At 40.1% G+C, this 26280-nt stretch overlaps 1 protein-coding gene across 1 annotated transcript in view; it reads left to right on the forward strand.

Moving 5' to 3' along the window:
- Positions 1-26280, forward strand: part of znrf1 (zinc and ring finger 1) — a 64158-nt gene that overhangs the window by 28032 nt on the left and 9846 nt on the right. Inside the window, exon 2 of the mRNA XM_039809224.1 lies at positions 18493-18588. Coding sequence (XP_039665158.1) covers positions 18493-18588 — 96 coding nt within the window. The remainder of the gene's footprint in view (positions 1-18492; positions 18589-26280) is intronic.

Raw genomic sequence — 26280 nt, forward strand, 5'->3', positions numbered from 1 at the left:
TGTCTCGCATTGCCAGACCCTCCTCCACAGCGCTGCGGAGGAGGGTGGGTCTGGCTTGTCCACACAGAATTTCGGGATGGGAGAAAAACGTGCTCTGGTTTATTGGCATTTCTTTAAACCAATCACAATCGTCTTGGGCGCCACGGTGCCGCTGTAGTCTGAGGAAGGAACTTGTTTTGGTGGAACATGTGTACGTTCAAAAGTAGTTTTAGTCGTTTCAACAGAAAACTCAGATTGGACAGATAGTCTAGCTAGCTGTCTGGATTTACCCTGCAGAGATCTGAGGAGCAGTTAACCATAGTCCTCACAAATCCACCGGAGGTTAGAACACCAACACAAAGAAAGAGGAAGGAAATGGACATCCGGCCGAAAAGGGGGACATCTGGTGGAATGTCGTGGATATAGAATACTGCCGGATGAGCTCAGGAGCAGGATGGCTTTTCAACAGGCCACTAAGACTCTGTTTAAACCAATAAAAGCCATTTCACGTAGGGTTGTGCGGCCGTGGGACTGTCACATTATATCTTAGAAGTCAGTTCCTAATCTAGACCACACCTGCTGTTTCTCTCTTCCTACATTTCATGTCCTCTGCTTCTTTTCTCTAGTACCGATCCGCCTGTGTTCTGTCCTCCTGACTCCCCTCCTCCTTTTTTCACCACTCGGTATCTCTCCACCTCTCACTCTCTTCTCTCCCGCTCCGTCTGCTCACCTTCCATGATTCAGCTTCATTCCTTTTATTTAGTCTCTGTATTCTCGCTTTATTGCTCCCTCGTGCATTCTCTTTTTCATCAATTCCCCCTTCAACTTTCTCTCTCGCCTTCCTATTTTGTCTTTTCTCTGCTTCACTGTCCCCTCTACTTCTCTCCCTCTGTCCTCTCCTCCTCCTCCTCACTCCTGCACCATAAAGTAGACGGCTGGATGATTCATCTCTCTCTCTGCCCCCGGACTGTTGTGATCCTTATTTTACTGCACAGTTAAAGCGGACTCCCACCCCCCTTCCTCCTCTAACGTCTGTCTGTCCTCTGCAGCTATTGACACTTATCAACCAAAAGCGTCTACTGTTAATACAGATAACAGCCTGGACTGGAAACAATAACTGCCTGTCTGCCCTGTAATTATTGTTCCGCAGATATTTTATGTGGGATTTGAATACAGTTAGGATTTTACAGTGCTATTGATTTGATCCTGTAGAGTTGTTTGTGCAGCCATTATGCTCCCAGGCACCGGTTTGATTTAGACTCTAACTGTCTCTACGTACAGTCCATCTGTCCTCTCCTGGACATTATTCATCATCATGAGACGGGCTGATCAGTGTTTAACTCACATTGTCTGCTGCAATAATGCTAGTGTGAGATTGAATGAATGAGTCAGAGTTTGCTGACTGATATCTTTAGTCTGATTGTAAAAACCCATCTGACGGAGCATGTTGCTGCAGGGTTCAGGTTCCACTTGAACTATTAAGGTCAAATGACCACACTTTCTTTATGAGACCATACTTCACATGTCAACACATTCACACCTTGTGTTGTTGGCCCTATCACCAGACAAGAACACTGTGCAGCGGTGGAATGTAACATAGTACCCAGTACATTTACTCAAGTACTGTACTTAAGTCCAAATGTTGAGGTACTTGTACTTTACTTGAGTCTTTTCTTTTATGACACTTTGTACTTCTACTCCGCTACATTTCAGAGAAAAATAGTGGACTTGTTACTCCACTACATTCATCTGTTACAGCTTTAGTTACTAGTTACTTTACACATTAAGATTTCTGCACACAAAACACATGTAGTCTATAAAATCTAAAACTAGCCAACAATATAACGGCTACAAGTCCAGCTGAGATGATGAGACCATTAAACACACTACTGGTTGGATCCTTTACCCTTTCTACAATGGGAGGATTCTACTTTTACTTACTTTTTTTTTTAAATACTTTAAGTACATTTTCCTGATGATACTTACATACTTTTACTTAAAGGTGCTGTAGGTAGGATTGGGAAGATCCAGGACTTAGCCAAAAAATGTGAACATCAACAACTTCTCAGTCCCTCCCCCCTTTCTGCTAAAGCCCAAAACGGTCTCCTAAGTCCCTCCCCCCACAAGGGAGAATGAATGGGTGTGCATGAGCAGTGATTGACATGCAGTTAGACACCCCCCCGGCCCTGATTGGTGCATCTGAACAGGGAGCGGTGGATTTTTGCAAATCTCACTCCAGGCTGTAGGTGGAGCCAGAGGAGCTGGATTTATTTTTAATTACCTGCTTCATGTAGTTCTACTGGAACATAGGGTCAGTTTCAGCAAATATGACAGAAAGGTAGTTTTATAAGGCTTACCTACTGCACCTTTTAAAGTGACTATATGTAACTTTTTAATGTTTCTGAAGCTCTGTCATTTTTCATACAATGGTCTTAAATGACCTGTAACAGGAAACGAGACAGTGAAAAGAACACCATTTTTAATAAAATCTTTAGTAAGGCACTTGCCCGGGTCCAGGTTTTCCCACAAAGTCACAGAATCTGCAACAATCTGTGCAAACATTTCATACCCAGTATAGCTGTGCTGTTTATCTGTTGCTCCACTTCCTGCTGACAGACACTTTGTATCGCTTGTTGGTCTCAAAGTCTTCATCAGTGGACAGTGGTTATTTGGGAGCTGCGTCAGGGTCTCAGGCTGGGCCGGGCTGCCAACGGTTGATGAAATATGCATTGGCCCGAGATTGAGTTGACCTCGCCTGAGAAGTGTGTGCATGTGTGTGTGTTGTCTGTGCAGGGGTTGACAAGAATAACTCTCCGTGGGACCGTTTAATAGCACTTCGGCTCAGAGTGTGTGACGGCTCCATCTATTCAGCCTCTCTCACTGTTGCTTTTGCATAGTCATGCAAGGTGTGCGTGGGTGTGTACATGATGCGCATGTGTGAGTGTGTATGTTTCCTGTGTAGGTTTGAATGGGAGCTTCTGTGCACAGGATAAACATTCTTTGCAAGCACATAAGTTATGTTTCAAAGGGAAATGATCATTAAAAGCAATACTTTAACAAACAAATCTATTCTCAATAAATGCATGAATGTTTTTTTCTAGAATCCTCAGTTTTTAGAGCAAGTGTATTGTGTTTTGGTTGACTTTATCACTAGACCAACCACACAACCAAAAAAATTTACTTAAAGTATTAAAAGTAAAAGTACTTAATACAGAAAAATCCTCCCATTGTAGAAAGTGTAAAGGATCCAAACAGTTGTGTGTTTAATGGTCTAATCATTTCAGCTGGACTTGTATTGTTGGCTAGTTTACTTTAGAAATATAGCTGCAAGCAGCAATGAGGGGGCCAAGCAGTACACTAGCAGGAATGGCAACTTTGATGGCAATTAGATAAAGAATTGCTGAGATATAAGCTCATTTACTTTGTTACATTGCCCCTAGAGGCCAAATTACACCAATGTCCTTGTGAGTTCTCACAATCAAGTGCCAAGTCCCTGTACCAAGTTTGGCTTTAGTACATCAAAGTGTTGCTGAGATATGAGCTCACTTTCTTTATTACAGTGCCCCTAGAGGCCAAATGACACCACTTTCCTTGTACATCCTCACAATCAGCTACCATGTCCCTGTACCAAGTTTGGACTTCATACATCAAAACATTGCTGAGATATGAGCTCTCTTCCTGTGATTATAGCGCTCCCTAGTGGTCAAAAGTCACCATAGTTATTGTGCGTCCTCAGGATGGGGTCCCAAGTCCATGTACCAGTCCTTCCAGAAAAAGTTTTTTTGTGATTGTTGCGGGCAAAAATCCTTGATTATGCGGCACGTTTTCTTAAAAAGTGCGATGGAATATTTATGCAATTTTATGCGATGAAATTGCGGGAACTTGCAAAAACTGCGGTTTGATGAAAAAGAGAAGAAAAAGTGATTCCCCCAACACCCTGCTTTTTTAAAACTTAATTTCCAAAAATAGTTAACAGATATTCAGTCATTGCAATAAGTAAACAAATAAGTATAAAAAAATATATACAAATAATATAATATTAAAGTAAAAATAAAAGTAATAGTCTAAACAAAGGGAAATAAAAGATACAAAAGAGACAGACTTTTAAAAATCGTTAATAATATAGACAGCAGGAGCACTTAAAGAAATGTGAGTAGACATCAGATATTAAGATAGCTTTCTTATTGGATACCAACTTAAGAGACTCAAAGTACAACATGTCAAATTCAACCTCCAACACCTGCTTTTAGATGATGTTCACGTCGCGTAATTACGTCACTTCATAACGTTCCCATGGCAACAGGGGAAAATGGATGCTCTTGTGTGAAGTAAACGCAACTTTTTTTTCAACTTTCTGCTAAGATATATGTGACTTTTTTGCAACTAAAATGCAGGGATTATGAAATCATGCAAGCACCGCATATTTTGCGTGGAAATCGGCAATTTATGCGGCGAAAGTGCAGCATATTTGAAAAAATGCGGCCCCCGCATGAATATGTGGACTTTGGCTGATTATGCATTGAATTATGCGATCGCATAATCGCGTTTTGCTGGATGGACTGAAGTTTGGTTTTGATACATGAAAGCGTTGCTGAGATATGAGCCTACTTCCTGTGATTATAGCGCCCCCATAGTGGTCACAAGTCACCAAATTTCTTGATCCTCCTCCTTATTGGGTCATGTGTCCAAGTATTGAGGTTGGTGTTGATACGTGAAAGACTTGCTGAGATATGAGTTCACTTCCTGTTTAGCAGCTTAGCCATTGATTTCGATTGGCAGTGACGGGCAAACACTGTCGAATATCAATGCGCAATGTGATAACTTTTGTTAGGCATGGTCTGAAGATCATCTTTGTCAAGGTTCGTGAAAATCGGACCAATTTTGTGACCTGTGAAAACTTTTTAGTGTTTTTGATCAAATCCAATATGGCGGAAGGTCCAACATGGCGGATATTGACATCATGGGGTGCGTTGAGTTCGCCGTAATCCAAGGATTCCAACTATATCTCGATGTTTAAAATCGGGCATACGGTTCAAAAGTTGATTGCATGGACGCAACGCCAACTTTGACCCATTGGTGGTGCTAGACCTAAAACTTGGTGAAATTAATTATGGGACTGTCCCGAATCAATGTGCCAAATTTCACAACTTTTTACTCTACGGTTCTATGGGCTGCCATAGACTCCCATGGCAGAGGAAAGATGTGTAATAATAAGGTAGAAAAGGTAGAATCACTATGGGGCCCCAATTAAACATCAGATTTTATAAACTACGTGTTGATGTGTTTTGTGTGCAAAAATCTCAATTTATAAAGTAACTAGTAACTAAAGCTGTAACAGATGAATGTAGTGGAGTAAAAAGTACAATATTTCTCTCTGAAATGTAGCGGAGTAGAAGTAGAAAGTGGCATGAAAAGAAAAGACTCAAGTAAAAGTACAAGTACCTCAACATCTGGACTGAAGTACAATACTTAAGGGCATTCCACCAGCTGGGGAGGATGACGCGGCCCAGCCAGTGTTGTTTATGTTTGGAATGTTGCTGTGCTAAGCTAAACGCTAAAGAGGGAAAGCTGCTGATGTTCAGAGACTTATTATCAACATATCAGCATTTGGCAGTTATTACTCAAACGGGTTGTAATTGATATCAGATTTATGATGAGGATGCATCATTGTTAATAACAAGTGCATCATTGAGTTTTAATTAGTTTGGCTATCATTTGGCTGTTTCTGTTGATATAATTAATATCCAATTTGAATATATATACTGTAGGTAATACATAAGTTCTTGAGTATCTCTCAACCCTTTTGTGATGAGTGAAGGAACCCCCCAAAGCCTGTTCCACTTGAGGCAAGAGTGGGACAGTCCCCATCTGCTGTTGGAAAAAGATATATGACATTGTTCTGGCAAAATAAATGTCAGTTTGTTTTTCTTCAAGTTTTTGTGCTAATCTCCTTTAGAGACTCTAGACTAGATTTGAACCTAGTGTGTGAAAAAGAAGTGTCTAAATGATGATGATGTATGGGTAAAACATGAAATGTCATGCGCTGTCTGATGAAATGTGACCAATCATGCATGTAGCTGCTGATCATGTGGTTGTGATCCTGACAGAAATCATGATTTAGTGAGACGCTACCCTCCCAGTGATGATGAGCCAGCTACAGGAAAATCCAAAGTGAAAGCCGAACATCTGATTTGAGTCATTGTTTCGCTTTGATTCCCCCCCCCCCCGCTCGCTGAATGTTAATTATTATATCACAGCACAGCGCTGCTTTTCTGTTCAACTTTGATTCACTGATGTTTTTCATCATAAAACATCACAGAGGGTTTACTGAAAAAAGGAGAACACAACATGCAGTTTATATCAAGTTTGTGTTCTCAATGCTGAAAAGCAAATATATGCAGCACCTGCAGCCACTACAAAAGAGCTGAGTTTTTGGATTTATGCATTCTATAATTTGAATTAGTTTTTCTAAATACAGTAACAGTATTCCAGCTGCTAAATGGGTGTGGTGGGTAACTTTGCAGTTTTTTCAGACTTTTTCAAAAACTTAACATATGATTACTATATACATCATGATTGGGTTGCATTGGTTATCCATTAATCCATTACTAATGTTGTGTGTCTTAGTAAACTAAGGCTATATTCATATTTCCTCGTTTTGGTTTAAAAGGAAATATCTTTTTTGCTACATTTACACCCCTGCTCTGGCGTTTCCCCCTCTCATTCCCCCTGCTCTGGTGTTTCCCCTCTCATTCCCCCTGCTCTGGCGTTTCCCCCTCTCATTCCCCTGCTCTGTGTGTTCCCCCTCTCATTCCCCCTGCTCTGGTGTTTACCCCTCTCATTCCCCCTGCTCTGGTGTTTCCCCCTCTCATTCCCCCTGCTCTGGCGTTTCCCCCTCTCATTCCCCCTGCTCTGGCGTTTCCCCTCTCATTCCCCCTGCTCTGGCGTTTCCCCCTCTCATTCCCCCTGCTCTGGCGTTTCCCCCTCTCATTCCCCCTGCTCTGGTGTTTCCCCCTCTCATTCCCCCTGCTCTGGCGTTTCCGAGCCCCTAAACCGGAGACATTAGGAAACACTTCTGACCCGTTTTGGTTTGGAATCTGCGGGGTTGTGTTGCAGTCTCAGCGGCTGCAAACGGAGACCTTTGGCAACGCCGACACTGACGCCAACATTTTGCCGCCTGATTGGGTCACGACGTCTCGTTCTCTGAGACTAAGCTACTAACATTACTATTAGGGATCAACCAATACTGGTTTTGCAGTCGGCAGCGGTGAAACAAGCTACAATGTAAGTTAATAGAGCAATTGTCCAGCTTGTGTTTACCTTCCCCAAAAGTGCTCGTTTTGCCGCTGACAGACTCAGATTACATTTCTAAGCGAAATCCTTTCCACATTAAGGATCCTTTTCCAGAATAATAATCTGACACTGTCAATGGCAAAAACGGCACTTTAGTGGACGGAATTGACGATGAACATTTGCCACATGGGGTTACATTGCAGTCCGGTCTGTGGCTGCCGGTTACAGCGTTCACGCTTTATACTGGACCAATATCAAAGATTGTTGTTGCCATCATTCACTTAGACACAAAAACATGATAATACCACCCTTTAATCAGATTTTTTTGAGAGTAACTGAACAGCCCACATACCCATAAGATTCACATTATACTAAACCTTCAGAAAATACCTCCAGTACAAATCAGTTTCCTCATTAAAACAAACAATGAAGCTGAACTTTTAAACTTCTGTCTTCGTTCACAATGATGATGTGTGTGGCCGGGGGTCTCTGGGTCCTATCGGCGGTGATCTACATGGGCAGAGGCAATCACCATTTGGGTCACGGCACTCACACACACACACACACACACACACACACACACACACACACACACACACACACACACACACACACACAACACACAGACACACACACATTTTGCGGGATTCAGTCCTGCTGCTGCTTTGATCTCCTAACATTCAATGTACTGTATGTTGAGTCTTATTATTTACTGTGAACACTGTAGAGTAGCCTGCGTACTAAGAAAACCGCTTTCCAGGAAGTTGTCAAGCTGTGTGCAGTTACAAAAGGTTGAAATCTGGACAGCCTTCAAATAGAGGAAAGCTGACCCTGAACATTTGTCCAGTAAGGTTAAATTGCAGCTCGGTTCATGGCTTGTGTGTTTATCTGCTGCAGCCTCAGTTTGACGGGCGTTACGGTAAGACATAATTACAACGCATGCAGGGGCTGAGCAAATAAGAGTTTCCTATATAGTATAGTATTTAAAACCAAGAATTCAATAACATAGTGCCATTCTGTTTGTCACAGTATCCACTCCATCCACTGGTCTTTTAAAAAGATCAAGATTGCATGAGGTAAAATTTAAAACCCTAAATAACATTGTTAACACAGCACGAAGTAGAAAAAGCTGGACTCGGTCTCTTCTGTGTCATTTTGTGTAAAGCATCCCACGGCTGTGGATCATAAAAAAGTGCTGTGTGCAGTCTGCTGATGTCACCTGCCGTCCACAGTGATGACAGTCAAGACAAATATGTGACAGAAATGTGCCAATTTGACATAAACCGAATCTGCACGGGGTACAGTGCATGATTAAAAACAATAAAACACATTTGTATATACTTGTTTTTATGTGATGTCATCTCTTTTATCTGACACTGTCAATCACCTGTTCATTTCATTTATTCATTTGTCCTTTTTCTGCCTTTTAAATATGTCCCATCATCTATTTTCACTATTACAATGATGTGTATATATGTGTGTGTACTGATTTGTATGTGCTTTTGTTTTTTCTTCTTCTGTCAAAGCACTTTGTAAACTATATTCAAAGGTGCTATACAAATAAAGTTATTATTTTTACTGGCCCAAGTTGCTTAAATACACGCACGCTCATCCACATCCACACTGTCACATATAGGCACCACTATAATTAACTTGTGATTCAGTCCTATGATTTATTTTTGTCCCTATCTGACCTTATGCACTTCTTTATATGGCAAATGAAAAGTCCTCAAGGATCGGTGGTGCTTGGCTGAGTCGATTGCGCACACACACACACACACACACACACACACACACACACACACACACACAAACACACACCTCCCTGACTGCGCAGCTAGAGTCCTGCTGGACCGTGTATCATAACCCTTCATTTCTCCTCAAATGCCTGAACTCTCTCACCTTCCTTCTGCACTTCTTTTTCACTCATTTCCTCTATCTCTCTCTCCGCTTGTCCCTATGGAGCATCTGAAAATAGCAGCCAAGGGAAAAGTGGGTCAGGTGCCACGTGAAAGGGACGGGGGGGTGAATGGGTCTGTGTGTGTAACCTAACAAATTGTCAAAGTGCTGTGCATCCGTACCTCAGATTCTGAAGTGTTGTTCAACATTTCTAAGACAAACAGCTGATTGTGTTTGCAGACAGCCATTGTCAGAGCGCTTGAATCGAACACACTACAGGCTTGCTGCAAATTTTTTCAGTCGTACATTTTTCCTTTTCTCATTAAAATAAACAATAAAAACAATAGACAAATGACAAACACCTAGTAATTTATTACGGAATCTTTTACTCTACAAAATGTCTGAAAAAAGAAATCTCAAGTAAGTCAAAGCTACTGTAAGTCAGACCAGTGATGGAGTCCTGGACTTGGACTCGACTTGACTTGGACTCGCATACTGATGACTTGATGACACAGACTTGAGGATTTATGGAATCGGACTTGAGCATTCATGAAATAGGACTCGGAAGTTAATAGGCATATATATATGTAATATGGAGTACTTGAGTCCTGGACTCTGGACTCTGGACTCGTGACTGGACTCGGACTCAAACTCAGGTAATGGTGACTCGGACTCGACTCGGACTCTTCTTTAGTGACTTGGAATTAGACTTGCACTTAAACACTGTGGATGCAAGACTTGACAGTCGGTGACTCGACCACAACACTAGAACCAACACAGTCCTGTCCTAATCAGTGGACAGTGAGAAGCCCTCCCTCATTACCACCTCTCTTAGGTGCCCTTGAGCAAGGCCCTTAACCCCAAAAATATGTGTAACTGTGTGAATGTGACAGGTCTTCATTGCAAATTAGTATTTGTACTCTATCGACTTACCTGGATAAATAAAGGTTAAATAAAATTTAAAAAATACGGGGGGGGGGGTGTTTCACTCGAACAGAATGCAATCGACCGTTCCACCCGAAACAACTAATCAAGTTTAGCTGATGCGCCATCAAAGAACAATTATCGTGTGTGGCGGTATGCACCTATCAGAGCCCACCTCTGGCTGCAAACTCTTGAGTCTTCTAATAAGGTGGTTGATAGATTTTTGGAGCGTAGACGTTACTACGGCCTCTGCCTACTTGACTTATTTTAGCTACTTTTGTGTGTTTCCCAACTGTGTGGAAGTACAATACTAAATCACTGTAATGTCCCTTCAGTTCAAATAAATGTATTTGTATAGCCCCTTTATTACAAACAAGCATCAAAGGACAAGAAGAAAAAGTGAAGGAGACGGTAACAGAGGGAGAAAAACAACGGGGCATAACACACTAATAGACATACAGTAGATCTTATAGGATTAGCCTACTTAGCACCACCAACCTGAGAACTGCCAAGTGTGCATGTAAAAACTCCAAAAATACTTCCCTACAGGAAAAACTGTTCTCAAAGAAAACCCCAAAGGAAAACCCTCTGGCAATGCTGGTAGTTATATACATGTAAATCTCATTATACCACCATGTGATTGTAGCACATATAAGATCACTGTCCCTTCAGAATAGATGCTATAATCCTATTTACCTCCTCTAAAATCTTTAATCTAATCAGACAAAACCAAAAAGTTGTGATGTAAGACGCTTATGTGTATTAGGTTATCAGTGGAACAAGGTCAAAACTAAATATTTTTTTCTGAGAGCTTGTTGGTACTATTACTTTGCAAGTAAGTACAGTAAACATACATTAGGACTCAAGTTTAAGTAATCGGGGCATAAAAGCCACAGTTCAAAAACTATCCCAATCTGAGGGCTCCTGGACCTCAGAGTCAAGGACTGCTGCTGTTTTTTTTTTAAATCACAGGTCTCCTCCTTTGATCACAGGTCGGCTTTAGACTGTGGTAAATGTGCCATCCTAATTCTATTAGACCTCAGTGCAGCATTTGATACAGTGGATCACAATATCTTATTAAACCGTCTTAAGGACCAGCTTGGCATTCAGGGCATTGTCCTCAAGTGGTTTGTCTCCTATTTAGCCGATAGGACTTTCTCTGTTAATATTGGCAGCCTTTACTCCTCCACAGCCCCTATTTCTTGTGGAGTACCCCAAGGTTCCATTTTAGGACCCATTTTATTTGCTCTGTATATATTCCGGCAACACAATGTTTCCTTCCACTGCTATGCTGATGATACACAAATCTATTTGCCGTTAAATCCGGGGGATTCCAACTCTGTTACATCCATTCTTAACTGCCTCCAGGATGTGAAATGCTGGATGGCCAAAAACGTCCTACAACTGAATGATTAAAAAAAATAAAACAGAGGTGATTCGTCTTGGTCCCTCAAACACCACAGCAAGCATAGCTAGCCTCCTGGGTCCGCTATCTCTTAACCTGCACGTCCATGCGAGAAATCTTGGTGTCATCTTTGATTCATCACTTCGCTTTGAGAAACAGATCTATTCAGTGGTGAAAAGTTGCTTTTTTCAAGTCAGGAATATTGCTAAACTGAGGACCATCCTGTCTTCTGATGACATGAAGACTGTCACCATTGCATTAATCTCCTCCAGGCTTGATTATTGCAACTCACTGTATCTGGGTGTTGGCCATTCCTCTTTGTCTCGATTGCAGCTGGTGCAAAATAAAACACTTTATTGATATAGATACGAATCTAAATTGTAAATATTACATTCCTGAACAATTAAAAAGCTTAAATGATATAACTATTCATTTTTGCACCTTAACATTAGAAGTTTATGGAAACATCATGATGAGTTAGTTACCTTACTTTCAAACTCTGACTGTAGCTTTGATGTTATTGGTTGCAGTGAAACTTGGATTAATGACAGGACTTTCACTGATATTCTTAACCTCGATGGCTATAAGCTAGTTTTTAAAAACAGGCCTGGCCGCACTGGAGGTGGTGTTTGTTTATATGTGCACTATAGATATATGAATGTTTGTGATGACATTTTCTTAGATGAAAACAATTCTGTTTCCCTTTTTATTGAGATAAATCTCACAAATGGTAAAAAGCTTATAGTAGGAGTTATTTATCGACCCCCTGACTCTGACCTGGATACTTTCAAGGTCAAACTGGAGGACACTTTATATTCTATAAATAGGAAAAACATAGACTGTGTCCTTTTAGGGGACTTTAATATTGATGTCTCCAAAGATGATGCTGCCAAAAGTGATTTTCTTAATACTTTACATTCATCATCCTTTTTTTGTACTATAAATCATTTTACCAGAGTAACACATTCTACTAGGTCAACTATTGACAATATCATCACAAACTAAATACTAGGCTAGAAACCTGGAGTTGTGTTATTTGACATTACTGATCATTTTCCTATTGTATTATTTCTAAATTTGGCTAGTAAGACTAAATTACCACGGCAAAAAAACAAAAATTAAAGTACTAAATGAAAGAACCTTGCAACAACTGAGTGAAAGCTTACAGGCCAAAACATGGGACACAGTCTATGACTGCAGTGATCCTGACAGTGCATATGACAACCTAATAAATGAGATCACAAATTCGATTTGTTGTACTATTCCAGAGAAGAATGCTGTCTGCAGTGCCACTGGTCATAACCCTTACAAAAGGGTATTTTAAAATCTATCACACATAAAAATAAACTTTATAAACGTTCCTTAAAAAACCCAAGTGCTATGAATAAGGATATACTAATTATAGGAATAAACTTACACATATAATAAGGAAAAGTAAAAGTAACCATTTTACATACCTTATACAAGCATCACAGGGTGACTCTAAGAAGTCGTGGAAAGTGCTAAATAAAGTCCTTAACAAGGGCCAAAACTGCACCGTGCTCCCAAATACTGCGGACATACACTCACATTTAGGTAATAACTTAATAAATGACATTGATTTAGCAAATAACTTTAATAATTATTTTGTCTCCATTGGGGAAAAACTCTCTAACAAAATAAACCAACCTCAAGGTATTTCTTTTAACTATTATTTGTCGGGCAATTATGTCAATTCCTTTTTTATGAAGCCTACTGATTGCCATGAAGTCTATAAAATCATTTCAAACTTGCGAAGCACATACACTGCTGGTGAGGATGAAATCTGTAGTAAAATTCTGAAAGCCATTGCACGTGATATCATGGAGCCACTTACTTATTGTATCAATCTATCAATTCTATCTGGAATTGTGCCGAAAAGGGCAAAAATTGCAAGAATTATACCAATATTTAAATCTGGGGATAAAAATGATATGACCAATTATCGTCCAATATCAATCTTGCCTACAATCTCTAAGGTCTTAGAGAGAGTAGTGTACAATAGGTTAAATGGCTATCTCAATAAATTATATATCATTGCTTCATCTCAATATGGTTTTAGGAAAAGACGTACTACATGTATGGCTGTGCTAGATCTGATTGAAAAGATTAATGATGCCATTAATAAAGGTGACTGTGGTATAGGCATATTTTTAGATTTATCAAAGGCATTTGATACTATTGATTTTGATATTTTATTGAATAAATTACATCATTATGGAATCAGAGGAGTAGCACTTAGCTGGTTTACAAGTTATTTATTTGGCAGACAACAATATGTAAATATTAACGAACAAATTTCCATAAGCAAACCCATCAAATTTGGAGTCCCCCAGGGATCTATTTTGGGCCCTTTCTTTTTATATTATATATTAATGACTTTGAAAATTCTACCATGACTTTACATAAAGTCTTATTTGCTGACGATACAAATTTATTTATGTCACATAAGAGTCCAGATGAATTACAAGAAATAGTAAATAGAGAGTTAAGAAATGTAGAAATTTGGTTTGGTTTGGTCTCTTAACATCAAAAAGACAAACTACATTGTGTTTCATTCCAACAAAAATGAAATGAAAAATAGGCATGTTTGTCTTAAAATAAATGACCAAATTATTGATAGAGTAAAAAACACTAAATTCCTTGGTGTTTATATTGATGAATGTTTAAATTTCGAATGTCATATTGATCATTTAACAAAAAAATAATCTAAATATGTTGGGTTATTTTTTAAGTTAAGACATTTTCTCCCGCACTCAGTACTTCTCACCTTATATAAAACGTTGTTTGAGCCTCATTTAAACTATTGTAATGTCATATGGTGTAATACTTTTCCCAGCCACTTGAAAAACCTACAGATTTTACAGAAAAATATCATACGGGCATTAACGTGGTCTGAGCCTAATATCTCCACTCGTCCTCTATTTCGTCGTCTTGGCATATTAAGGCTTACTGAATATAATGTCTATCAGAATGCCTGCATGATATTCCAGGTTATCCATAGGTTAAATTACCGTTTATGTGAGTCCACTGCACACTTATGACACAAGGAAAAAATATCTAATTACTGGCAAAAAACGACGGTTAAAGTGTACGAGCCTGAGTGTAGTTTGTAGGGGACCGCAGATTTGGAACGAGCTTGAGGAAAACTTGAAAGTGTCGTATTCTATCTCCATCTTCAAGAAAAGCCTCAAGGAAAAATTGCTCATAATATATGATTGCTAATTACTCTTTAACTGTTTTAGTTTGTGCTGGGATTGTTCGTTGATTGTTTGTAGTATTTGTTTGTTAGTTTAAGTACAGTATGTCTGTATTTTGTTGTATTTTTTATTTTGTATTTTGGTAAATTGAGTTTTTAGTTTGTATATTTTTTGTTGTTGTTTATTGTTATTTGGCCCCTCTGAAAAGCTTTTAGTAGCTTATTTGGGGTTCCCCAGGTCACGCGCCTTGTATATGATTATTGTACTTTATGAAATTGTGTTAAATGATACACTGATGACGTGTGAGAAAAAAAAACGTAAAAAACAAAATGCTGCAGCGAGACTTCTGACTGGCACAAGGAAAAGAGAAAGCATCACACCGATTCTAGCATCCCTGCATTGGCTACCTATTAAATACAGAATTGATTTTAAGATTATTTTATTTGTTTTTAAAGCAATTCATTATCAGGATCCCCAGTTTATTTCAGAACTCCTCAGCCCCTACTCCAATTCCAGGCCTCTTAGATCCTAGAATCAATTGTTCTTAACTGTTCCTCGATCGAGGTTAGTGGGTAAGGGAGATCGTGCCTTTTCTGTGGCAGCTCCAAAGCTTTGGAATAATCTCCCACTTTGTCTCAGATGTTCCCCCTCCATTGATAGTTTTAAACCACATCTCAAGACATATTTGTTCTCAATGGCCTTCGGTTGCTCTTAGATGTTTTTGCATTTTAACAACATATTGTACTGTAGTTTCTTGCTTTTATTGTTATTCTTTTTTATATTTGTGTTATTTTATGACTCCTTTTGCTTTGATTTTAATTGTTGTGCTGTGCACTTCAATTTGTACAGTACTTTGGTCAACTTTGGTTGTTTTAAACATGCTATATAAATAAACTTGACTTGACTTGACTTGACTCCTTTGTTTTCAGCTGTGTGCCAGCCCAGCTCATGTTGCCCAGTGGCTGATCTAATGATCTGTTATGTGTTACACTAATATAGTTAGGCCTAATGGGTCCATCAAAACAGCACAGGAGAGGGCTACTAACATGGCTCCAACATTGTAAAACAACCCAGGTTTAGCGTGTGAAATGTGTGAGAGAGGAGAAAAATGGACAAACAAATATGTCGTCTGTCTAGAATGACACATTGAAGTGTTTTCTGATCGGAACGCCACTATCGGCAGGTCAACATAATTTCTCTCTGGCTTCCAAAACCGTTGGGACTCACATGTGATGTGACAAAGCTATTGTTAAGGTTTGGTTTATGCACAAAAACAACTTGGTGAGGTTGAAGTACTTTGAGTTACAATGACTACTACGTTAAAGTTAGGTGAGTTTCATTGTCATGGTCGAAATTATAATAACCACAGGGTTAAGGTTATGGAACGATCGTGGTCTTCCTTTAAAAAAACGTTGGCTGTCTGTTGAAAGAGGAGAGGAACCATAGACGAAGCTTCCAAGACTTGAAAGTGAATCCAATGAGGAAGTGTCTTAAACCTGCATTCTGTCTAATTTCCAGCAGGAGGCAACTCCACCGGTTGCAATAAGGAGTTTCAAGTGTTCTTCAGTACATCACGATGTTAATTGTGGAAATTATGTCCCCATGTATTTTAAAATAGACTATAAAGCAGGGTATGCTTTAGGGCGTGGCTAAATGACAACCTGTGAATCAGGACAGAGGCTTAGCAGTGCTTAGCCATGGCGCTGTGTCCAGGAAAATGGACCAGAACTTGTCTTTGGGTGTTGCAAATTTTTTTGACTTAAACTTTGACTCTTTTAGTGTGTGTTTTCACTTAATTAACATGCAGCTGAATAGCGGCAGTAACCGGAGGTCTGTGTTTCACCGCCGGTAAATCTCTACTGGATGACTCACGTTTGAAGGTTTGATAATTGGTAACATTACCACTTAAGCATTTAGTTAAGCGCAGCACCATTGCAACCATAAAGAACACTGGCTCGGCCGTGTCTCGTCCAAAATCATCACGGACGTTTTTTAAAAAAAACACGATGGTGACGGCCAAATTGCTAAACTTGAGGCTTCAAATTGGCAGTTTACTAACCAGTTGGTGACGTCACAGCTGCTACATCCATTATTTTTACAGTCTATGAGGGGAACTGTGTTAAAGTCTAATGTTTTTGTTGACAAGTCCATCCACCCCGACCTTCTCCTGACACAGAGTTTGTGGCTCTATCATGACGTCACCGAACTTTCTCCATTGCTCCCGTCTTAATTACTTCTTTGTCACTTCAGCGTAAACAGATGTTTATGGGGGCACTTGCTGAAATGACCGATGCTGCCTTTCTTCTTGGACGAACATTCTCAAAAAAACATCGGGGCAATTTGTGTTAATTTGTGTCCACTTGTGTCTTTGCGTTGACTTTATATACAAACAAGCCTTCTCTAAAATTTGCTCAACATTACTGATGTCCAAATGAAGATTCATGAACTATTAGTTGTATTTGTTGACCCCACTGGATGGATAAAGAAAAGGCTCAAGGAATGGCAATTCAGTGTGCTTTCAACCCTTGGTTGAACAGAGAGCAACATCTATTGTGCTCAGGAAAATTAAGCAAATGCTTCACGAAGCTTTATTTGTGCATCACTACTGAACATGCTTTGCCAAGTTGAACCTAAGCTAATATGAGGCTTCTGTAGTCTAAGTTAGCTGTTAAGTGGGTATCTTCATACTGATGGTAGTGTGTTGTCCGGGCAACAAACCTACGTACATGCGACTATCCGAATATATCCCTCCGCCCAGCTCGGCAAGGAAAAATTGTCCGTGGAAATGTCATTTTACAGTTAAAATACCAACTCGGCAAATACCCACCTGAAAATCCAAACCTGTTGTTTAAAGTTTGGATGTTCCAAGACATAATAGTATTCTGTCAGTTCTACAGGAAAGCTTAACTATAACTACTGTATAAATTGACATGTAGGATGCCCTGTACAACCTAAAAAAGTAGCTGTAAAAAGCTAAATGCAAAACACACAGGTCTTAAAGCACAGACACACACACCACATTCAAGGGCAATGGTTTCCATTCAAACGTAGTTTGCTGTTACAGTGGCTTGTTTCATTTTACTATGTTGTATTGCCTGTGTCTCAAATCATTGTGCCTATCTTAAGATCTTGCTTCACTTAACTTTGTAGTCGTATGAAGTGCAGCAGCTAGAATCATCACTGGTTCAAATGTTTTCTCAGAATAATGAGAAAATGATTTAATGCCTCAATCCACATTGGAGTATTTTTCTTTAATGTTTTGGTTCACAGTGGATTTTGTTATTTGTTAGGGCCAGGGCCTGTTAGGGTGGAGCTGTTTTTAAAGTCACAATGAAGAAATGTAAAACATCACTAACACCACATGAACATGTCTTTGTTGGAGACTCAAAGGGGTCTGTTTCGTCCAGGCTTCATCTGCACCTAGTTTGTCATGGTTTGTCATCAGACGGGATCCAGGGGCCCTGATGATGAATGACCCATCAGCGGACAACTTACGGGTTGCTGTCTTTCATTAGGGCCTCCTAGGTTTAAATCAACACTTCAGAAGATAAATGTGTCATCGTTTAAATCTGAAACACATTTTTTTGACCTTTCGTTTATGAAGAAACATGAAAGAAAATGCCCTTTACCCCCTTCCTTGGAATATGCTTTGTAATGATGTGATAGGCTGTCAACTGGGTTACAAGTACCGATGATGGTGAAGCTGATACTTATTTATTTACTTATGTACTTTGTATGTATTTGATTTGTTTTGTTCTCTGCTGTTCTTCCTAGGATTCAAGTGTCCTGTCTGCTCCAAGTCCGTGGCGTCCAATGAAATGGAAGTTCACTTCATCATGTGTCTAAGCAAGCCTCGCCTCTCCTACAATGGTAACGAACACCTTTATCTCTTTCTCTTTTTACTTTGTCTTTATACGACAGGAGGCCAAATCTGGTACATAAGATCATGAACTGATAACGGCCCTGGTTTTTACTTTGGTAGTTTACTTTTTTCATATTTATTGGTCTTCCAGAGGTTGTGCCAAGTGTCCTGACACTGCTGCTGGGCTGATAAATATTCATGACAAGGTGGGTAGGTCAATGGACTGATGCGTATTGTCGAGCTAGTCCTTCTAAAACATGATGAATATGAATGAGGGGAAATGAGAAAAATCATTAAAAAAAGCATAGGAGTTTACAGAACCTGGCATATTCAGTCACGCACTCTCCAAAAATACCAACACGACTGAGGCTGCGTAGACCCATAATGTCAATCGCCCCTTGCTGCAACATGTAACCTCTTTAGTGTCACAAGATGCTACTTGTTCCCATCTGAGGCCATTGTGTCTGTATTTATTTAAAACTACAGGTCAAACTGTGCAAGAAGCCAACACTACAGTGTACAGTACAGTGAGTCCAGTAGTGACAGAGGTGGCAATAAATACCATATTCTTAGGGTGACATGTTTGGTATGGTTCAAATGAACTCTGGTGTGGTTGGTTTGTTTGAACTTGTGTGAAAGTTGTCAATCAAGCTGTGGTGCCGGCCAAACAACTGGATCGAGAGCTCCGGAAAAGGTGGTCTTGTTTCAATCCCGACTAATAATATTGATCAATTCTTAACTCTGCTGCTGCAGTCTATAACACTTGTGAAGATAAATAAACTTAAGGCTGTTAGCAGTGTTGGGCAAGTTACTTCCAAAATATAATACATTATAGATTACTAGTTACTGTCATTTGAGAGTAATTAGTTATATTACAATATTACTGTCTCTGAATTGTAATGCGTTACACTACTTTTGCATTACTTTTGAGTTACTTTCACCAAAATAACAGCGGAAGTTTGACTTGGCAGCTAGCTTGTGAATTTCACCACTGGATCAATAAAGTCTCCTTGGACAGACACTGACTCTTGGTGGGTGGGCGTCTGACGCTGCCGGTTGGGACACAGATACAGATATACAGAAATATGATTCATAAGACCTATAACAGTTGGTATGATGAACAGTGGCAATTATAGTAACAATAAAGATAATAGAACTATGACTTAAAATAATAGTAGTAGCAGTGCAGGGCGTAGCAGGGCGTTGAGCAGGACCACGGCAGCAGCTGCAACTATGATTTAGGTTCCACCCTAATCCAAGGAAATCTGCGAGGCGAGAAAACATAAGGACTCCGGGGATAAGCTCCCCTGAGCTAAGTTAGTAACAAGCACTGGGACATGAATGCACACAGATGGAAAGAGAGAGGAGCTCAGTGTGTCAAAGGAAGTCCCCCAGCAGTCAAGGCAAACCTGAGCCTGCCTACAAAGGGTTGCTCTTAATATAATTTTAAATTGGATATCACCAGTACTTGTAATGTCTCCAATTTTCTTATAACATTTGAGCACTTTGCCATTTTAACCAAATAAAACAATAATTTGTTCATCAGCACTTAACAACTAGAGCTCCCGCTCTGTCGCTACTGTAGGAGCATTATCAAAACCTTATGGGTATGCTAACAGAAATTGTCATTTATTTGAATCTGGTTGACATGATTTGGTGTTTAAAATGTGTTGTCTAACTTCAGAACCAATGGTTTGCCAAAGGTAAGCATGTACTGATGATTATTGTGTCCATGTTTTTATCGCTTATTTATTACATTTTCCAATGGAATACGCTACAGAAATATAGTGTATTTGTTTAATATGTATCTACTCTTTGGAGGCTGTGGGGCTGAGACAAGTGGAAAAGACTAGCTTGGAGAAGAGGTTGATAACTCAATTTCTTTAATACAAGTGAAAGAATAATCCTATAAGGTCTATATTAGCAATTTGTAGGAACAAATACAATCACTGGATTGTTGGTATAGTAGTGACAGACATCACAGATGAATACCACCTCAAGAAACTCAAACTGCTAGTTTTCAGGCCAGGTAGATGAGATGGACAAACAGAAGAATGATCCAACGAATAGCGCAAGGACTGCAACTAATCGAATCATTGCATATTGCATGCAAATTTATGGCACTTGCATCTTTCTAACCTTTAACATTTTATTCAATATAATTTGTCAAATGGATCAGATGAGATGGAGTGCCAAAAAAATATGCTGACCCTTCTGCTTTTAATACATATTACTTGTCAAAAGGCTGAATTCAGATGCTTGTGGTATAATTTTGGAACATAATATTGAAATGTAGTTTAGTGTGTCATCAAACAAAGAGAGTTAACCATCAATAACCTTGAAGATCAATTCTCAGCTTGGTCTCACTGGGTTTCCACGTAATGTCTGCTGTGGGAGCCAGCCATGTCAGGGTCTTTTTTTCATTTTTATTGATCGTCTGTGTAGAGGCAGAGCTGCTCGATGTTAGCTCATCCCTCACTGTCTCTCCATGCTGTCCCTCTCTCCTTTCTCCCACTTATTCAACCACCAGTTGGCCGATTCGATTTCGTGACCACTGATCTATTACTCCTTGGTGTATTTCATGTTTTGGGGGAATGATACCAGCAATTAGTTTTTGGGAATTTGTCCCATTGGTCAACCAGCCAATGCATGATGAGATGCCAAAATCATCCAAGTGTCCCAGGTAGTATCAATATTAACTGCTGGAAGGCTCATGTGTATCATGTGGACGCGCCAACAGTGTGGTTTTCATCACTTAGAATTCCTAATGGGGGCGACAGAAACTACACACTATAGCTTTAACAGCCATTTGTCGACATTGGAATTTTTGTGTTAGTGTGACGTCACAGCGATTCGGCCTATAAGATCCAAAGGGTTAAATGCTACCAATAAGACCAGGCGGGGCGATGGGAGATGTTGCTTACCTAGCCAAGACTCGTTCTAACATCCTTCATGTTTATTGTTACTCTGTGTCCATAGTGATACCCAGGTATATTTAGGAACAGAATAAAAATGGACATAAAGAGCAAAAGGAGTCAGTAATACCGCTGCAGACACACCGTCCACCTTCTACTCTACTGTTTATTTCCCTGAGTAGGCTGCTGTTTAATTATGGCCTGGGTTGCCACTCCTAGTTGCTTGGAGACACGTGATTGACAGCAGCCATCCCTGTTTATTACCCCTAGCAACTTTTTGACATTTAATTGACATTCACTTGTTTGACTCAAGAATGTGTTCCGCTGATATGGAGTCTGAATGTCACCTTGTAGAAGTCTGTGTGTGTGTGTGTGTGTGTGTGTGTGTGTGTGTGTGTGTGTGTGTGTGTGTGTGTGTGTGTGTGTGCATGCAGTGTTGCTGTGTTTCTCATGATAATGATGATGGAACCACACACTAAATCCTGACTAAATCCTCTAATAAATGACTAAGTCATTTTACATCTCCACAAATAGCATTCAACTAGACCCAAAGACCATTGCAGAAAAAAAAGTAATGTAAGTTTGAAGCCTGCAGCTGGATTCAGACTGTAGGGGAAAGAAGAGTGAGTGACAGAGACAGAGAGAGGAGAGTGAAACTGTCTCAGGGAAGATGGGATCCAGAGTGATGGAGTACCCTGATGGCTGATAACGGATGAGAGGAGAGAGGGTAAAAGGAGAAAGACTCCCATCATTCCTCTCTTTTTTTCTACAGCTCTGTCTGTCCTGTCACTCTTTATTTCCAGCAAATTACTCTTTCTCTCTCTCGTTCTCCCTCCGTCCCTCTCTCCTCTGTGAGTCCATCCGTCTGTCAGGCTCTGTTCCCGCTGTGTTATCTCACTGTCTTTTTTCCCTCCCTCTCCCTCTCTTTCTGGGGTTTTTGAGAGCCATAAAACATGCCGAACTGCAGCTTATCTTGTTTCCCAGCATGCTCAGGGGTATTGTCAATCACCTGGGCCCAGTAACTACCGCACATCAGCATATCTCTGAGCAAGGTCATCACACGTTTGCTGTACAACAGACGCAGGAATCCAGTCAGACACTTTTTCTCAATATGTAAGTATTAGCTGCAAAGATGTAAAACTTGCATGAGAAGGTTAATCCAAGACAGTGAATAAGGAACTTCATTGTTTGAGTTTAATTTGATTTATCACATGCTTATGCATTTGCTACATCATTACAACATGCTTAAAAATGTTATTTTCAGTCAAAAGGTAACTATGGAAGTGGGGTAGCTGGCTAAGTTAGCTGTCTTGAGTGTCAGCAGTCCCATAAATTGTATAGTTACACTCAGGGCATGACATTAGCACCTGCCGAGATTTGGCAGAACTTAGCGGGTGGCATATAGGCCTATATATATATAATATATATATATATATATATATATATATATATATATATATATATATATACACACTCCCCTAAAGGATTATTAGGAACACCCTACTAAGGGATGGACATGGTCAGAAACAATGCTCAGGTAGGCTGTGGCATTTAAATGATGCCCAATTGGTACTAAGGGACCTAAAGTGTGCCAAAAAAACATTCCCCACACCATTACACCCCCACCAGCACCCTGCCCAGAGGTAACAAGGCATGATGGATCCATGTTCTCGTTCTGTTTACGCCAAATTCTGACTCTACCATCTGAATGTCTCAGCAGAAATCGAGACTCATGAGACCAGGCAACATTTTTACAGTCTTCAACTGTCCAATTTTGGTGAGCTTGTGCAAATTGTAGCCTCATGTTCCTATTGTTAGTGGAGATGAGTAGTACCCGGGGGGGTCTTCTGCTGGTGTAGCCCATCCACCTCAAGGTTGTGCGTGTTGTGGCTTCACAAATGCTTTGCTGCATACCTCGGTTGTAACGAGTGGTTATTTGAGTCAAAGTTGATCTTCTATCAGCTGGAATCAGTCGGCCCATTCTCCTCTGACCTCTAGCATCAACAAGGCATTTTCGCCCCCCAGGACTGCAGCATACTGGATGTTTTTCCTTTTTCAGACCATTCTTTGTAAACCCTAGATATGGTTGTGCGTGAAAATCCCAGTAACTGAGCTGATTGGGAAATACTCAGACCAGCCCGTCTGGCACCAACAACCATGCCACGCTCAAACAAGCTTAGATCACCTTTCTTTCCCATTCTGGCATTCAGTTTGGAGTTCAGGAGATTGTCTAGACCTGGACCACACCCCTAAATGCATTGAAGCAGCTGCAATGTGATTGGTTGATTAGATAATAGCATTAACGAGAAATCTTACAGGTGTTCCTAATAATCTTTAAGGTGCGTGTATATATATATATATATCTTATTGGAACACAGGTCGATGGGGTACTTTGCAGAGCTGTGATCCAGTGTGTAGTGCAAGGCCGGAGCACGTTAGCCCATCTGCCCCGGCCGTCACCGAATCCTGCACACCAGACCAGCAAGAGTCGGCGCGCACTGTGTTGCTCCCAAAACCCAAGATCCCGTAAAATATCTCTCAGAGCTCTGCTCAGCATGCGCACGCTACAAGGCAGTTTCAGCCGATGCAACTAAGTGCAGAAAAACATTTGGACCTGAGGTTTGTTAAAGTGGAGACTTTAAATAATGTTTGCTCTGTACGCTCCGCTTCTGGTAACCAGGGACACGTGTATGAAGGTAAATATGTAACACAAGTATGTGAATATTTTCTATGAGTAAAAAAGTTAAGATTTTTTCTACAAGCTCTCATGTGTTTTTTCTTTCTGTGACTTCAAATTCAGCTCACATGTGTATCAATATTTATATAAGTTAAAAAATGTGCATACAAGTTCAGATTTGTGTTCTAAAAGTACACACATTTCAGGCCTATATATATATATATATATATATATATATATATATATATTATGGCATATACCGTTTAGGAAAATATACATATGTGAAGTATGAATATATAAAATGAAACTTGAATATATTGAATGAAAGTCTGAATATATGGAATAAAAGTCTAAATATATTGAATGAAAGTCTGAATATATGAAATTAAACTTGAATATATTCAATTAAACTGAATATATAGAATGAAAGTCTGAACATATGGAATGAAAATCTCAATATACAGATATAAGGAAATAAAACAAAATTTAAATAAAAACAGGTTAAACACATTTAAAAGCCAGAGAATTAAAGTGGGTCTTTAGGTGCATCTAAAAGCATCCACATACTCAGCCATGGTCTCTGGAAAACTACTGCAGAGTTGAGGAGCCGCTACAGATAAAGTCCTGTCCCTGGCCTTTTTTCTCCATGACTGGGGACAGCCAACATGCCACAGTGGGCTGATCTGAGGGGTCTGTTGGTCCTGTAAGGGGTGAGAAGTTCTGATATATAAATATATATGTAGTGGTGAGACCAAGGAGAGATTTGTAGAGGGTTTTGAAATGTATCCTGAAATGAACAGGGAGCCAGTGAAAGCATTCAAGGACAAGGGTGATGTGGTCTCGTTTCTCTGTCCTTGACAACCAAAGAGCGGCTGCTTTTCGAACTAGTTGAAACCAGGGGAAATGGCAGCCTGGGAAATGCAGAGGAAGAGGGAATTACAGCAGTCCAGCCTGGATGACATGTCAAGTGAGTGTAGCATCAAAATGACTTTGAAGCTGTTGTTTTAAGGTAAAATAGCTACATAATGTTGCTTTCAGGTGTGGTCAAACACTAAAAACAGCACATTTACCAAGGTTGGACACGCTTATAGACTCTCCCGACATTTTCACTGCACACCAATAACAACTTGGTGAAATAATGACACCAATGTGACGCTAAATGTATAAAATCAACTAAAAACACACGTTTAACTACTTGTCTGCACTAGGTATACTCCATGAGCCCATATGAGCTGACCACTGGATCTTTTCTGGGCTTTGACTTTGCATGATGATATTTTAATGTCCTCCTACTAAATATAGCCCCTTGCACAGAGAGGGGGGCACATACACACATAAAAGTCAGAAGGGTGGTACTGTATGGAGACCCAGGAAGCAGGAGCATGTGTGGGAGAGAGAGTGAGAAAGATGAATGTACTTTGCCTCTCGCAGCTCAGGTCATCAGAGGACACAGAAAGAGAGACAAGAAAGAAGAACTGACAGCTGCGAATCAGAGAGGCAAAGAGCGACTCCTTTAACTCATAACTGATGCGGAGGTGTTGGATGCCAAGTGTCTGTTGGCGAGCCAGCAACCGGGAGAGACAGCTGAAAGTCAAGAGGGAAACAGGGGCAGGTGAGGAGGGAGCCGATGATTGAGAGACCCGGCAAAGTCTGCACCACCTGAAAGCACACATGCAGAGCTTTGCACATTCAGGGTTCCGCACGGTCTTAAAAAAACGACTAAAATTTGAAAATCAAAATTTAAGGCCTTAAACATTCTTAAATTTGCTGAATTATAGTGTTTTCTAGGTCTTAACTAGTTCTAACAGGCCTTAACTTCCCTACGTCCATGTAACACTACCTCTAATGCTCATTGAAATGCTCCCGCAGCGCTTTAGCGTTTTTTTTAGGATTCCGTTCTTTCGCTAGTCCAAATATAATTTCGCTGTATTACGACTACCAAGGAGACCAACATGGAACTTATATTGCAGCCAATCAGCTTTCGGGTTATTGGTGTGAGTCTCTTTTGGGTTGTACCACAGACATAAATTGGATTTTATTCCTGAGTTATGGGGAAGTGCAAGTTTACTGATACGTGGCTTGAAAAATCTGATGATGATTTGATGTTG

Source organism: Perca fluviatilis, chromosome 8, assembly GCF_010015445.1.
Source record: "Perca fluviatilis chromosome 8, GENO_Pfluv_1.0, whole genome shotgun sequence".
Classification (NCBI taxonomy): Eukaryota; Metazoa; Chordata; class Actinopteri; order Perciformes; family Percidae; genus Perca; species Perca fluviatilis.